We start from the raw sequence: 18,003 nt of genomic DNA on the forward strand, positions 1-18,003 counted from the left end.
CAAACCGTATAACAACATTGACATTCTTCTCCATTCTATTCTGTTATATTGCTGAACTATACCATATCTCTTTATCTCATATCACATTTTATATCATAATTTACCATAGGCAAGGAAAGTTTATTTGTATAGCACATTTCAACAAGACAATTCAAATACTTATTTCAAACTAAATTCATATACAATACAATGTTTTGAAATTGGTGCAGTATTAAGTGAGAGCACTGCAAACAGCAGCCTCTTAACAGGCCATTAGTAGTATTCACGAGGGATTACTCACAGGACGTGAGCATGTGTACATTTTGTATGCTTATAAACCTGTAAAATGCGATAAAGAGATTAGAAAAAATAATATATAAAAACATAATCAGGAATAATGGATTATGGAAGCAGACTAACTGGGACATTTCATAAAAAGCCAGATGTGAGTTTTGCATAATCGCAATTAATATATCCTTCCATTCAATCCACTGTGACTTACTTCATGCTGGACACAAAAAATAATAATACCAACAATATCAACATGTTGCTAGAGGAAAAATCTTTGGATCATCAAAGTCACAAGTACAGTATATCTCAAAAGTGAGTACACCCTTTAGATTTTTGCAAATATTCTGTTATATCCTTTCAGGGGATAACATTATCCTACTGAAACTTTGATATAACTTAAAGTAGTCAGTGTGCTGCTTGAATAACAGTATAGATTTATTGTCCTTTGAAAATTACTCAGTACACAGCTGTTAATGTCTAAACAGCTGGCAACAAAAGTGAGTACACCCCATAGTGAACATGTCTAAATTGTGCCCAAAGTGTCAATATTTTGTGTGACCACCATTGTTATCTAGCACTGCTTTAACCCTCCTGGGCATGGAATTCACCAGAGCTGCACAGGTTGCTTCTGGAATCTTCTTCCACTCCTCCACGACGACATCACGGAGCGCACGGATGTTGGACACCTTGCACTCCTCCACCTTCCTCTTGAGGATGCCCCACATGTGCTCAATTGGGTTTAGGTCTGGAGACATACTTGGCCAGTCCATCACCTTAACCTTCAGCTTCTTCAGCAAGGCCGTTGTCATCTTGGAGGTGTGTTTAGGGTCATTATCATGTTGGAAAACTGCCCTACGGCCCAGTTTCCGAAGAGAGGGGATCATGCTCTGCTGCAGGATGTCACAGTATATATTGGAATTCATGTGTCCCTCAATGAAATGCAGCTCCCCAGTGCCGGCAGCACTCATGCAGCCCCAGACCATGATGCTGCCACCACCATGCTTGACTGTAGGCAAAACACATTTGTCTTGGTACTCCTCACCAGGGTGCCGCCACACACGCCGGACACCATCTGACCCAAACAGGTTTATTTTGGTCTCATCAGACCACAGGACATGGTTCCAGTAACTCATGTTCTTGGATTCATTGTCTTCAGCAAACTGTTTGCGGGCTTTCTTATGCATCGGTTTCAGAAGGGGCTTCTGTCTGGGGCGACGGCCATACAAACCGATTTGATGCAGTGTGCGGCGTATGGTCTGGGCACTGACAGGCTGACATCCCACTTCTGCAACCTCTGCAGCAATGCTGGAAGCACTCGCACGTCTATTTTTGAATCGTGAATCGTGACAGCGCCTGCTGACCTGGTCCTGCTGGACACCAGGAAGCCTTATTGACATTTTCCTGGATTCATCCAAACTTTCTATTTCTTTTTTTTTTCCAACACAACATAATTTCTGTCAAATGTTGTATTTGTACTATGTTGTTTATCCTGTACACACGACATCTATTGCACGTCTGTCCGTCCTGGGAGAGGGATCCCTCCTCAGTTGCTCTCCCTGAGGTTTCTTCCATTTTTTCCCCTTTAATTTTGGGGTTTCTTTTAGGAAGTTTTTCCTTGTGCGATGCGAGGGTCTAAGGACAGAGGATGTTGTAACCTGTACAGTCTGTAAAGCACACTGAGACAAATGTATAATTTGTGATATTGGGCTATACAAATAAATTTGATTTGATTTTGGAAACCAACCTCTGGATATGACGCTGAGCACGTGGACTCAACTTCTTTGGTCGACCCTGGCGAGGCCTGTTCCGAGTGGAACCTGTCCTGGAAAACCGCTGTATGATCTTAGCCACTGTGCTGCAACTCATTTTCATGGTGTTGGCAATCTTCTTATAGCCAAGGCCATCTTTGTGAAGCGCAATAATCCTTTTTTTCAGCCGCTCAGAGAGTTCCTTGCCATGAGGTGCCATGTTGTCCAGCATTCAGAGAGAATTGTGCCCAAAACACCAAATTTAACAGCCCTGCTTATCATTTACACCTGAATCCTTGTAACACTAACGAGTCACATGACACCAGGGCGGGAAAACAACATCATTGGGCACAATTAGGACATGTTCACTATGGGGTGTACTCACTTTTGTTGCCAGCTGTTTAGACATTAACAGCTGTGTACTGAGTAATTTTCAAAGGACAATAAATCTATACTGTTATTCAAGCAGCACACTGATTACTTTAAGTTATATCAAAGTTTCAGTAGGATAATGTTATCCCCTGAAAGGATATAACAGAATATTTGCAAAAATCTAAAGGGTGTACTCACTTTTGAGATATACTGTATATATCATCTGGGAAACATTTATGTTTGAATAGAATTTTGTGTGTCAATCCGTCTTGTAAATGTAGAGATTGTTTACGGGATAATACATATCTTTGGCCTTGGTCGCGAGAAGACATTACATTACAGGTTATTTAGCAGACGCTCTTATCCAGAGCGACTTACATTGAACTAACTACAGGGACAGTCTCCCTGGAGACCTTGCTCAGGGGTACAATGGTGGCAGCCTGAACTCCCGACCTTCTAGTGTTTTGTTTGGAAGGCATACCACTAGACCACTAGGCCATCACTACCCTTAAGACAAGTTAAGAGATCATCAAACACGTGATATCTGTACCAAATGTCAAGACAATGCTTCTAACATTCAAGATAGTTCACTACTAACCAAAAATGCTATTTAAAAAGTCCAGACATCACCAAAGTCATGAGGATAACTCATCTGTGAACTACGAATGTTTGAACAAAATTTCAGTGCCAATAGTTGGAGGGATTTGTCAGTGTGGAGCAAAGTGGCGGACTAATCAATTGACATTCCCATCCTTAGAGCCACACTGTTAGCAAGACTAAAAATCATCTCTGCCTTCAAGCATGACTGCAGGGCAATCAGTACAGCCTTCATGTTTCTGATGGGCAAGTGAGGCTGCAGTGTGCATACTAGTATCCTGTCTGAACAAGCAGTCCAAGATAATTGGATTTGGATTTAACCATGCAAGCATTTTAAACCAACTGGGTAAAGTGATTTATGTGTAGTGCCTCTGGGGGAGATGTTTGATGTTTGTTCTTGGTTTCACACAGCATTTGTTGTAGTTAATCCTTTTCTGCTTGCACAATATAGGCTGAGGCATTTCTGCTGGATAGTTCTTTTGTGTTCAGAGCACTTTATCCTTAATCAGCTGGTGAACAAGTCAAATATTAGCCTGTGTCCAATGCCATGTCTATGTTTTTCAGAAGCTGATCATTATTTTTAGAGTAAATATCAGAGGGTCAATGCACACAAGCAGCATATAAATGTGCTTTAATTTATGCAAAATCAGAAATACAATCGGTGTGTTGATATTAACACCAACGGCGGTCTGACAGCGCTGGCTTTCAGTGGAAATGCTACGCTAGCTAGGCGACGTCAGTCAGTGACTGAATGAACCAGAGATCATTACACAGATGTTCATATAAAGATCTCTATATACAGTCTATGTTTAAAACAGACAATCAGGGTTATAGACAGTTACAGTTCCATCTCCTCTCAAAGTTCCTACTCTAAGTACAACTTCATTCAGATTAGATGTCAATCACAGCGGTCAATAATGACGTCTCATCCACCTTTAATACCATCAAATAATTCATAAAAACAAACTTGTGATGACATAGAACACAGTTTTATATTTATTTGAGGTGTACTGATTTTTACATTTGACCCCTATTATATATTATTTGGGCGGGATTTATGACCTATATTGCAGCCAGCCACCAGGCGGCGATCAAGATGTTTTGGCTTCACTTTAGGTGAGCTGTCATGTCATCCACCTTCATATACAGCCTATGGTCTGCATGAACTTGATTTTGATGAAATCACCACAATAATAATCACCTCTAACAGTCCTTTCATTCTACAGGAAAAGTACCATTCAGATCAACATGCCTTCTATGTTTCAGAATCTGACGTCAAATCAGGAAATAATTAATACAAGTAGAACTGTTGAGAAAGTTCTCTCTGTTGGTGCATCTATAAGGTTTTGTGCTGTATAAGGATATATTAATCTGTCCGTTAACTTTTAGAGATTTTTTTACCATCCATCCATCCATCCATCGTCTACCGCTTATCCGGGATCGGGTCGCGGGGGCAGCAGCTCCAGTAAGGAACCCCAATCTTCCCTTCTCCAGGCCACATCCTCCAGCTCCGACTGGGGGATCCTGAGGCGTTCCCAGGCCAGTGAGGAGATATAATCTCTCCACCGAGTCCTGGGTCTTCCCCGGGGTCTCCTCCCAGCTGGACGTGCCTGGAACACCTCTCTAGGGAGGCGCCCAGGTGGCATCCTTACTAGATGCCCGAACCACCTCAACTGGCTCCTTTCAATGTAAAGGAGCAGCGGCTCTACTCCGAGTCTCTCACGGATGGCTGAGCTTCTCACCCTATCTCTAAGGGAGACTCCAGCCACCCGTCTGAGAAAACCCATTTCGGCCGCTTGTACCCGTGATCTCGTTCTTTCGGTCATGACCCAGCCTTCATGACCATAGGTGAGGGTAGGAACGAAGATCGACCGGTATATTGAGAGCTTTGCCTTCTGGCTCAGCTCTCTTTTCGTCACAACAGTGCGGTAAAGTGACTGTAATACCGCCCCCGCTGCTCCGATTCTCCGGCCAATCTCTCGCTCCATTGTCCCCTCACTCGCGAACAAGACCCCGAGGTACTTGAATTTTTGAATTAGATTTTTTTACCTATACTGAGATATATATATCCCTTTAATATCTGATTATATTTGACCATTGCAAGACATTTTATAAATCTGTGACTGTGAAAGCTTCATAATAATAGTGGATAAAAAGTTTTTTTCATCAAGTACCGGTACCTTAAGTTTTAAATTCACTGGATTAGCCAAACACATCTGTATCTCTCATCTATAAACTGAATTGATTTGAAGAGAAATATACAGTATATTAACAATATACTATATTATGGTGTTATAGAATATACGTATACAAGCCACAAGTCAAAATAAAGCTTAATTTATAGGACATGGCCTGAACATACAGTTGTGGTCAAAAGTTTACATACACTTGTAAAGAACATGTATGTCATGGCAGTCTTGAGTTTCCAATAATTTCTAAAACTCTTATGTTTCTGTGATAGACTGATTGGAGCACATACTTCCTTGTCACAAAAAAATATTTTTGAAGTTTGGTTATTTTATGAATTTATTATGAGTCTACTGAAAATGTGACCAAATCTGCTGGGTCAAAAATATACATATAGCAATGCTAATATTTGGTTATATATATATCCCTTGGCCATTTTCACCTCAATTACGCACTTTCGGTAGCCATCCACAAGCTTCTGGTTGAATCTTTGACCACTCCTCTTGACAGAATCGCTAAATCTAAATGAGCTAAATCTTTTGGCTTTCTGACATGGACTTGTTTCTTCAGCACTGTCCACATGTTCTCGATGGGTTTAAGTCAGGACTTTGTGAAGGCCAGTCTAAAACCTTCATTCTAGCTTGATTTAGCATGGTGTTCTTGTTGTATGTCATGTTTTAAGGTACTGGATGCCTGAATTTCCCTCGGGATAAATAAAGTATCTATCCATCCATCCATCCATCCATCACCTTCTCTCCACCAATCATATTTCCGGTCATTGTGGCCAAAAAGCTCATTTTTAGTTTCATCTGACCACAGAACCTTCCTCCAGAATGCCTTTTCTTCGTCCATGTGATGAGCAGCAAACTTCAGTCGAGCCTTAAGGTGCCGCTTCTGGAGCAAGAGCTCCCTTCTTGCACGGCAGCCTCTCAGCCCATGCTCAACAATGACACAACTGTGCCATGCACTTTATACTTACAAACAATTGTTTGCACAGTTGATCTTGGGACCTGTAGCTGCTTTGAAATGGCTCCAAGTGACTTTCCTGACTAATTCAAGTCATTCATGTTGCTGTATGTATATTTTTGACCCAGCAGATTTGGTCACATTTTCAGTAGACTCATAATAAATTCATAAAATAACCAAACTTCATGAATCTTTTTTGTGACAAAGAAGTATGTACTCCAATCACAGAGTTTTAGAAATTATTGGAAACTCAAGACTGCCATGACATACATGTTCTTTACAAGTGTATGTAAACTTTTGACCACAACTGTATATGATACACCCGTCTTGTGTTTTGGTAGTGATCAACAGGAAAATGCTAAACTATAAATCGAAATCTACGGGACTCTACTTAAGCCCTTGCGTCATGCATAAATCCCACAAGGGCTGCAGCTATCCATTATTTTAGTAAGCGAGTATTATGCCGATTATTCCATCCATTAATTGAGTAATCGAATAAAAAATAATTTTGCTTTATTAAGGAGCAATAATAAATATTAAAAAGAGTTTCTTTTTTTTCTTTTTTAAATCAACATTTTATTTCTTAAATTGCTTAAGGTAATAACATCAAAAGTAAAGCCATTTATTGCAATTAAGTGCCAGATAACATTCAAGGCTCCAGACTAGAACTTTATTCATTACTGTCTCTACCGGACTCTTAGTTTATTGGACTTTTTTCCCGGGTTGTTTCTGATTTGATTAGATGTAGTGACCTTGTATGCCCCACCAGAATGTTTTTTTAAAAACTATCCCCGTTAACAACTGCACTTTCACAAGATAACGACATTACTGATACATGATCCATCTCAAAACTGTGTCACGTTAGGGCTGGGCGATAATTCGATACGATAATTTATAGGGCTGTAGTCAACCGAAGAAAACTCACTCCACCTGCAGCCTAAATTAATTATAGAAAAAACATAAAAAGCTTGCAACATTAAATTATGTTTAACCTAACCTTGTGTGTGCGTGCGTGTGCGTGTGTGTGTGTGTGTGTCTCTGCCAATTAGTTTTTTTTTTGTGGAGCAAGCCGTGAAAGGCAGACATCACATCCAGTTCAACTGTCCTGTAAATAACTAGGTTAAGATCATACATTGATAAAAGATTGAAATGATTCCCACTAATCCTACAAAACTAAAGTTCTGTCTGGAGGTATGTGTGATGTTATTGTATCGTCACTGTTAATGATTTCCGTTCATACATATCTAGAGCTGAGATGATTAGCTGACTTATCATCTTTTTATTTATTTTTTTACGATATATCATTGTTTTTTTAAAAACTATCCCCGTTAACAACTGCACTTTCACAAGATAACGACATTACTGATACATGATCCATCTCAAAACTGTGTCACGTTAGGGCTGGGCGATAATTCGATACGATAATTTATAGGGCTGTAGTCAACCGAAGAAAACTCACTCCACCTGCAGCCTAAATTAATTATAGAAAAAACATAAAAAGCTTGCAACATTAAATTATGTTTAACCTAACCTTGTGTGTGCGTGCGTGTGCGTGTGTGTGTGTGTGTGTCTCTGCCAATTAGTTTTTTTTTTGTGGAGCAAGCCGTGAAAGGCAGACATCACAACTTGTTACAACAACTACTCGAGAGCTGGGGAGGTCAAGCAGGATTCCCCGGGCAGTTTTAGTCCCACTTCAAAGAAATGAAGAACTGTTAAGTGAATATAAACCAGCAGCCAGTAAATAGTTTACATTCAATTCTCTGTGAGCTGACAATATTTGGAAACAAATCCTCTGAATATTCTGTCTGTCCAGTCTCTTTAAACAAACATACATATTGCAAGATTCAAAATCATGTTATTTTACATTGTTGGTGACAACTCCCCAAAACATTGCATATATATATATATATATATATATATATATATATATATATATATATATATATATATATATATATACATACATACATACATACATACATACATACATACATACATACATACATACATACATATACATATATATATATATATATATATATATATATATATATGATAAGTTTATCTCAGCCAGGGGATCTTATATTCGGTTCCGTGTGTGCGCTGGTGTATCAAAACATATTTTACATTTACTTTTGGAACAGTGATGTTAACGATGTACAATGTTTAACACATTCACCATCTAAGTTTAGCATGTTAGTATCCTAATATGTGCTAATTACCACTAAAGACAAAGTGCAGCTGAGGCTGTTAGTATTTGGTCAAAACTAGAATTGGACAAAATAAAATATGACATTTTACCCAAAACCAAGAATGTCAAGAATGAGTAAAAAATTTGAATATCACCAAAGTCATTAGGATTATCCTCTGGGCACCATGACTCTCTGTACAAGATTTCCTGGCAATCCATCAAAGGCATCTGCTCTGTCTGTTGGCAGTTTATGTTCCTCACATGCAAACAGACGACAGCTACCTCAACTTGAATTGACCCACAAATAACATTGCAGTATTCCTCATCAGTTTCCAAATAAGGATATGTCCTGTATGATCCTGTTAACCAACAGTTGGGCATGCACTCTGCCACCTTCTTGAATGCTCAAAATGGGACAAAATAATTGCACAACAGATTTCAAACAGAACATACACAAACTCTGAATCTTTCACTCAAAATGCTCTTCCTGCAGCCTTGATTTACAAACAGATTACTGCTCCAGTGTTAATATTCATTTAACAGTTTTCTTGTTAATGAACTTCCATACAGTCCCGGCTAGTTTCTCTCCTATCGATTAGCATCTTTTCATCTCTCATTCTTCCTGACACTATTACCACTTCCAGACCTCCTTATCTCTGAGAAATATGCAAAATATTTCCCTCTGTCTGTCAACCAGTTAGCCTTTTAAGAGGCTCCACTGGCAGCTGTTGCGGTTTAATTAAGCTTTAAATTAAATCAGCAGCAGTTTAATCTTCTCTGTATACCAAACTGGGAGAGAGGGACTGGGAAGGCTGTCTGTGATGCTGGTAACACCCCTAAAACCTCCTTGTAGCAAATTCCATAGCAGCATAAAGACAGCATAAGACTGTAATATTAATCTCCATTACACTGACATAATTAACTTTGCACTCATATTCAAACTCATTTAGTCTTTGTTCTGGCAGGTGGACAAAAATTGATTGTCTTTCTTGAAGCTTGAAGAAGAAAGATGTTTTTTGTTGCAGTCATTTTGTATAAATTCCAGGTAGGATCTGGATTTCCACCATCGTAAACTCACTCCATCTTCAAAGAGCTGCAGGAAGATGGGAAAACATTCACTCCTCACTTTTTTTTCTAGTGCAAATGCCTTCATATCCAAAAACAACCAACCACAAGGATGTCATGCCACTTCATCCTGGGCCTCATGGTTAATAATGAAATCTCTCAGAGGAATAATGGACATTGCAATGTTTCTGAGGGAGGAAAATTGTAACAGCCGCACCAGCTTAGAAAGTTCAATCTGCCTCAGGAGCTGCTGATCCAGTTCAACTGTCCTGTAAATAACTAGGTTAAGATCATACATTGATAAAAGATTGAAATGGTTCCCACTAATCCTACAAAACTAAAGTTCTGTCTGGAGGTATGTGTGATGTTATTGTATCGTCACTGTTAATGATTTCCGTTCATACATATCTAGAGCTGAGATGATTAACTGACTTATCATCTTTTTATTTATTTTTTTACGATATATCATTGTCAATTGAATATCTTTGTTGGACCTTAGCTCGGACAAAACAAGCAATTGAAGGTGTCACCTTGGGAGTTTGGCAGCACTACAAGAGTCTGTCATTAGGAACCTGCCAAAGAGTGAGTGTGTGAGGTGAAAAGGTTAATCTGACTGTAATCAAATTATTGGCTTTGTGGCACTAACAGATAGAGAAAAAGAGAGAGAATCGCCTTCGGCTGCCTGCTGGGCTTCATCTGTTGAAATGACAGGATTACCCAGAATTCACTCTGCTCTACACATACTCATTTTGGGCGCTGAGAATTTGTGTATTTTTTAAATCTTTTTTGACATTTCTTAGAATCAAATTGATTATTCCCTTAAAAAAAGCAGATTAATAAATAATGAATACCATTATTAGTTGCAGCCATATACATATCCTAAGAAACAGGTTCTGTGTTCAAAAATCAGAATTAGGATCAGCTTTATTGGCCAAGTATGTGTACACATACAAGGAATTTGACTCTTAAACTTATTGCTCTCAATGTACTTACACACAGTTCCAAGAACAATGTAACAATGATGATAATGATGATTCCTCCGCTCTGTCTCTGACTGTAGGTGTATGCGCACGTGTATGTGCGTGTGTCGGGAGCAGTTGGCACCAGTCATTTTTGTTCTCTCCTCACTGTCTGTTGTAGTTTGTACCTGTCCTGTTTTGTGGCTAATCGAAACCAGACAGTGATGGATGTTCAGAGAACAGACTGGATAATTGCAGAGTTGAACTGGATCAGCAGCTCCTGAGGCAGATTGAACTTTCTAAGCTGGCGCAGGAAGTACATCCTCTGCTGGGCAGTTTTGAGCTTGTTATGACCGCACCAGAGGGCCAGCTGTTCAAAATAGTAAATGGATGGACTGCATTTATATAGCACTTTTCCAATCTTTGCGATAACTGCGCTTTACAACATATGTCAGCATTCACACACATTCATACAGAGTCCGTGGCTACCATACAAGGTGCACATCAGCTCATCAGCAGATAACCATTCACACACACATGCTATGCCATCGGGAGCAATTTGGGATTCAGTATCTTGCACAAGGACACTTTGACATGCTGACAGCAGGGGCCGGGGATCAAACCACCGATCCTCCGACCACTGGACGACCACGCTGAGCCACAGCCGCCCCAATAACCTCAACCTCACGTCTGTATGCATACTCGCCACCATCCTATATGAGGATTATGAACATTGTTCAATCTGCAAACAGACAGGTCTCCTGAGGTGCAGGAGAAAGGGGGAAGAGCAGTGGGGAGGGAACACATCCCTGAGGAGGCGCCAGTGCCGATTGTCCAGGTGCTGGATGTGATTTTTCCAAACTTGACTCGCTGACTCCTGTCTGTCAGGAAGTTTGTGATTCACTGACAGGGGGGAGCTTACACAGTGAGCAGAGCAGGGTGAGTTTAAGCAGTGCTCCAGCAAACTTCCCCAGCAAGTTCCATAGAGAGCTGCTGCTCCTTCAACTACATTTCTGTAAAACTAAAAAAGGTTTCATGCTTCAGTGATTTAAAAAATGTGTTTGTGTGAAAGAGTTACTCTTTTCCTCTTCAGTATTATTGGGACCATTTTAGAGTCCTTCTCTGGCTGAGACGCTGAAGCTAAAAGGAATGTTGAGCGAATGATTCTAATCCAAGACTTTTTTTTATAGTTGCACTGATTTTAAAAAATTACATTTGAGCATTTCTCTGTAATTCATCCTGACATATTTGGCATTATTGTATTATCATGGACCTTCACTAAAATGTTTAATTGTCTTTAGTTATGTGGCTCTGAGCAGAGTTTGGCTGTACTACAAGAGTCTGTAAATAGAAGCCTGCCAAAGAGTTAGTGTGTGAGGTCCAAGAGGTTAATCTGGCTGTAATCAAATTATTATCTTGCATGTAAACACCCTTACAGATATAGAGAGACAGAGAGAATCGCCTCAGGCAGGGTTACTCAGAATTCACTCTAAAGTGGTGCAGAAAGAAGGCCAACAGGATCATCAAAGATTCCGATCACCCCAGACACATGTTCCTCTGCATGTTGCCGTCCCGCAGACGTTTTCATAATTTTGGCATCGACTTGGTACAGAAGTATCGGTTCTCGTGACATCCACAGATGGTATCCCAGATAAAATCCAACAATGTGTTCATGTATTTAATGCATTCAATTAAAACAAACAATTACTTTTTTCAGCATACCAAAGACTATGAAAACTCCCATGAAAATGTATATAATTTGATTTTATCCATATCAATAAAATCCACCCTCTCTAAAGTCATCCGTCTAAAAACTTCTACAGCGTTCAGTCCTCTCTGTCCATTACAGAAGTGAGAACTAACCACAGACACTCGACTGTCCTGCTGTGATTACAGACGTGTGAACTAACCACAGACACTCGACTGTCCTGCTGTGATTACAGATGTGTGAACTAACCACAGACACTCGACTGTCCTGCTGTAATTACAGACGTGTGAACTAACCACAGACACTCGACTGTCCTGCTGTAATTACAGACGTGTGAACTAACCACAGACACTCGACTGTCCTGCTGTGATTACAGAAGTGTGAACTAACCACAGACACTCGACTGTCCTGCTGTAATTACAGACGTGTGAACTAACCACAGACACTCGACTGTCCTGCTGTGATTACAGACGTGTGAACTAACCACAGACACTCGACTGTCCTGCTGTGATTACAGACGTGTGAACTAACCACAGACACTCGACTGTCCTGCTGTGATTACAGACGTGTGAACTAACCACAGACTCGACTGTCCTGCTGTTATTACAGACGTGTGAACTAACCACAGACACTCGACTGTCCTGCTGTGATTACAGACGTGTGAACTAACCACAGACACTCGACTGTGCTGCTGTGATTACAGACGTGTGAACTAACCAGACACTCGACTGTCCTGATGTGATTACAGACGTGTGAACTAACCACAGACTCGACTGTCCTGCTGTGATTACAGACGTTCGAACTAACCAGACACTCGACTGTCCTGCTGTGATTACAGATGTGTGAACTAACCACAGACACTCGACTGTCCTGCTGTGATTACAGATGTGTGAACTAACCACAGACACTCGACTGTCCTGCTGTGATTACAGACGTGTGAACTAACCACAGAAACTTTGTCCCGCTGTTATTACAGGCACATCTAAAATAACCGCTGTGGCCCGTCGACTCACCTCCTCTGTCAAGCTGTGACGTTTAGCTTTTTAAGGTTTAGGGTTTTCTGAGAAATACTGTTTGTAAAAGGCAGCTAAAAAGATAATGCTTTTTTTCTGAGGCTGGATTTTTTGTTTTGTTTTCTTACTTCTGGAACAGAACCTGAAAGCTCTTGTTTCACTTTAGCTCTCTATTGGTTGGTAAATCCAGTAGCCAACTCCATAAACTCACTATGTTGGTCTAACATCTGGTCTCATAGGAGTCGCACCCCATATCTCCATTAACTGCCACAATAGCATTAGTAATTAGTATTTAATTGATGAAAATGTTTGTCTGTGTTGTCTTAAATGTCTGTCCTGTCCTTTGAACTCTTCTATGTGAGTGTGTTTGTGTTGCCTCTCAGTTCAGGGAGCAAACCACCTTGCAGCTGAGTGAAACCAGTGTTCAAAGATAATCTGAACGGCAAGAAGTCACAACAGTAAAGCCGATCCCCACCTGACTGCACTTGTCATTTTGGCTGAGGCAAGAATAAAGTCACAAAGTCAACACAGTTTGCCCTACCAGGACTTCAGCTCTGAGTCAGAGAGAGACACCAAAACATATAAATCCTGCAGAGAGACATCTGTATTCCTCCATAAATGTGTGTGTGTGTGTGTGTGTGTGTGTGTGTGTGTGTGTGTGTGTGTGTGTGTGTGTGTGTGTGTGTGTGTGTGTGTGTGTGTGTGTGTGTGTGTGTGTACACGATAGTTTTAGATTATTAAGGGTTATCATAGTGGTCGCCGCTTATGTAGATAGAAAGATATTAACAGGACTGAAAGCAGAGACGGGTTGGGTGCCTGCGGCTAAAACCCTTGCTGGTCACAAACTTGCGGACATGAGGAGCATAGTGAATCAGCGTGACACTATATTAAGCGCACACACACGCAAATTGAGGCTATTGTTGCGCTATTGTACATATATATATACACATACACACATATACATACAAATACATATATATATATACATATACACACACACACACACACACACACACACACACACACACACACACACACACACACACACACACACACACACACACACACACACACACACACACACACCCTGTGTGCTTACTAGATGAGAGGCTTGCGGCACAGCACCAGGGCGTCGTAGAGCATGCACACTCCAAACACGGTTATGCCTGTCTCCTTGACCAGCATGGCACAGGTGCCCAGCAACAAACTGACGAGCAGACACCATGCAGACACCGTGGAGGGCAGAGAGTCCTCAAAGACACACACACCAACACTCCTGAGAGACAGAGAGAGAGGGGTTAGGACAAGGGTGATTTATAATGACAGGTGATAACAGGTTCGCCTCAGCCCAGTCACAGAGAGAGGCTGGAAGGAGGACAAGACAATGACTGTTCATTTTGTATAACAGTCATGGTGCAGGTTAATTAAAATACTATTAGCCAATGAGTGCAAAGTTCCTCCTCTGATCACATCGTCTGAACATGGCCTCTTTTGTGAGCGAGGAACATGTGCCGTGCTATGTTAAATAACATGTCTTATACCTATAACATTTTTTAAATCTACTGTAGTCATAAGTTAGAACTAACAAATATAGGGACAATAACCATGTAAGAGGTGATAAATGTTACTAGCACACAATCTTATATGACCATCCTTTGTAGCAGCTAATGTCGTGTTCATAAAAAGTATTTTACGTGTGTGTGTGTGTGTGTGTGTGCGTGCGTGCGTGCGTGTCACAGAGTCATCTTACCTGATGTAGGAGAGAAACGTCAGCAAGAATAGCAGACATGCCAAGACATCAGCCCTGCCCACGATACCAGACACCTACAACACACACAAATATATATCATTTAGAGATTACTCATGTGTCGGACAGCTCTGATGAGGAAACAGTGCTGGATGTCCATGTAGAGCCCATTATATTGCTACACTACCGTGAGATGGAGAGCATGAACTGCTGCACACCACCGTTTCTGTTTTCTGTTCATACCGAAACCTGAGAGTAGAATTACTGTGATTATAGCTCAGATAGATGCCCATTATTACAGCCAAGAGTGAGTATTAAAGTCTTTCTACAATGACTGCCCATGTATGTGCGCTGTTTGAGAAGAAGTTTTTCGAAGTGAACATGCACAACAATAAAAACATTAATGATTGTAATCGAGCTTGTTTCCCCAACAGTTCCTTCAGCATCTGCCCCAAACAGAGAGAACCCCCCTAACATACTCTGTTATTTATATTTATTATTTTTACAACTCCTAGTAAAAGCCTTTGCACTTGCTTGCATATTTGCATGCATACATACATGGAAAATGGTAAATGGACTGCATTTAAATAGCGCTTCTCCAATCTTTACAACCACTCAAAGCGTTTTACAACACATGTCACCATTCACCCATTCACACACACATTTATACAGACTACCATACAAGGGGCCACATGCTCACCAGGAGTGATAAACATTCACTCACACCGTTGGCCACGCCATCGAGAGCAATTTGGGGTTCAGTATTTTGCACAAGGACACCCAGGCATACACTATATATATATATATTTTTTTTTTTTCTTTTTTAATACTAGTCCCTCTTAGTATGCGTACGTGCATGTGTGCAAAAATACATTGCTTAGTCGCACACAAATACTTTTGGGGCCAGGATGGTCGGAGATGAAAGGGAAAATAACACAGTAGGGAATGAGGGCTGAAGAGGGATCAAATGAGACGTAGAGAGGTGTTACATGAAAGGACAAGTGGATGGTTGAGAGAGGATAGGGTAGACTTGTCTTTCGCTGCATGCATAAAATATTGGCGTGTGAAGCCTCTGCTTCTCTCTAGACACACACACACACACACAAATAATGAATAACATGTCTGGAATTTAAGCAGCAATAAACAGATTACTCTGCTTAAAGCTGAAGAAGAAGAACTCTGGTTAGAGCTGCTCTGAACGTTTTCAGTAGATACGACACACAGTGACTGTAAAGTTCATCACTCCATCCATCATCTGCTTACTCTTCCTTCTTTGTCTCCATCGTCCTTCGCTCTCTTTTCTTTCCTCTCCTCCTCCATTGTCAACATTCTGATCCCATCACTCCATCATGTATTTACTCAGTGTCCTGACTAATGTCTATTGCACTGGCCATTAGTGGCCTTGTGTTCAGAGTGTATTACCAAAGAAGGTACGAGCTGCCTCACTGAACTATAATAATACTCTTCTAACCCTTTATGCTTTTTACAATCAATGTTAATCTCTCCACCACAGCTAAATGTATCACATGCACGTAAATCTTTGGGCAAGACAAAGTGAGAACGCTAGAGTAAATTCCAAAACGAAATATAACTTTGTATGTGCTAAATATAGCATTCAGGATAAGGTATCTATAAAAGGACATCTAATTGCTGGTTTTGCATTTACACCTGGTATTAACTTGTCGAGAAGCATGGTGTATCTAGAGTTAAGTGGAGCCATGTGGGCTACTTTTGAGCGACAGCTACAATGTGCTAAGTAAGGAGAAGGTGGTCTGGCTGATCTGATTGCTCAGTGCAGTGGTTCCTAAACTTTTTTTTTTAGGCCCCCTTTTTGTAGATAAGAATATTTTCGAGCCCCCCCCTGGGAGCCCTATCACAAACTTGTCCATGTTATGCTAGCAGGGCTCAAGCTTTGTCGCACTCCCCTGCAATAGCTCTGCGCGCCCTCTAGGGGGCGCACCTACCACCTTGGGAACCACTGGCTTAGTGGTTGCAATGTGTATCCAGATAAAGATCACAAGTTAATATCAGGGCTCCCACACATTTTCAGACAACTTTTCAAGGACGCATAAAAAAAACATGGACCATTCATAACCTTTAGGTACACAAACTTTACTCCAAATGTTAATTATTGTAAACAGCAACCTTTATAGTTTTTTTATTTTTTATTAAACAGCAATCTTTTTCAAGTTGCTAATGTTAATATTCACTTCAAGTATAAGTTGTCTCGCATCGACACATATTAGAGCTACTTTACGTTAAGAACTACAGAAAATAAAGTTGCCGTTATGTTACATTACGTGGAATTTTATCCATTTAAGATTACTTTAACAATTCATTTCAATAAAAATAACACATTTCCATGACTTCTCCAAAACGTTCACGGATCTTACTGATTCCACAAGTTTTCTTGGCTTGGAAATTAGAGATTGTAATTCCATGACTCAGGTTTCCATGGCAGTGGGAACCTTGTAATACAAACACACACACGCATATGAATGTGACTGAATGATGGGATAAGCTGTCATGTTTAAGGATGCACAGTCACAAATCAGAAAGAAGGATCACAGGAGAGTGTTCACAACTGCTTTGAGACAGCCATAAGTTTATAAAAAAAAAAAAACCTACATCAGAATGCAGTTGGTTGATTTCAGCACAGCATTCAATACAATATCCCCCACAACATTGATTGGCATACTTAGCAACCTGGACTTGAGTACTACACAATGCAACGGGATATTGAACTTCCTCATAAACAAACCCAAGACAGTTTGGATTGGTGGTAACACCTCCTCCACTCTAGTGTTAAACACTGGATCCCCCCCAGGGTTGTGTGTTCAGCCCACTCCTGTTTACTATGTACACCCACGACTGCAACCCCCGACATTAAGAGAACTCTGTTGTGAAGTTTGCGGATGACACAACTATCATCGGCCGGATTACCAACAACGACAATCTTGCAGAGTGATGTACAGAAAACAACGTACTGCTCAACTTCAGCAAAACTGAGGAACTGATTGTTGATTTTGTTGAAGGAGACAAAGACATACACCCCTATCTACATCAATGGAGCTGAGGTGGAGCAAGTTCTTGGGAATCAGCATCACAAACAACCTGATATGGTCTGATAAGAAAGCTTAAGAAGGCAAAGTTACCTTGCCATGTTATTGTTAAATTCTG

General features: G+C 40.5%; 1 protein-coding gene across 1 annotated transcript in view; it reads right to left on the reverse strand.

Moving 5' to 3' along the window:
• The window catches only part of tmtc1 (transmembrane O-mannosyltransferase targeting cadherins 1), a 79,178-nt gene that overhangs the window by 44,918 nt on the left and 16,257 nt on the right, over positions 1 to 18,003 (reverse strand). The window contains exons 3-4 of the mRNA XM_029462293.1: positions 14,827 to 14,900; positions 14,176 to 14,352 (exon numbers count right to left, since the gene is read on the reverse strand). Of these exons, the coding sequence (XP_029318153.1) occupies positions 14,176 to 14,352; positions 14,827 to 14,900 (251 nt within the window). The remainder of the gene's footprint in view (positions 1 to 14,175; positions 14,353 to 14,826; positions 14,901 to 18,003) is intronic.

This window comes from Cottoperca gobio, chromosome 23, assembly GCF_900634415.1.
Source record: "Cottoperca gobio chromosome 23, fCotGob3.1, whole genome shotgun sequence".
In the NCBI taxonomy this organism is placed as follows: domain Eukaryota; kingdom Metazoa; phylum Chordata; class Actinopteri; order Perciformes; family Bovichtidae; genus Cottoperca; species Cottoperca gobio.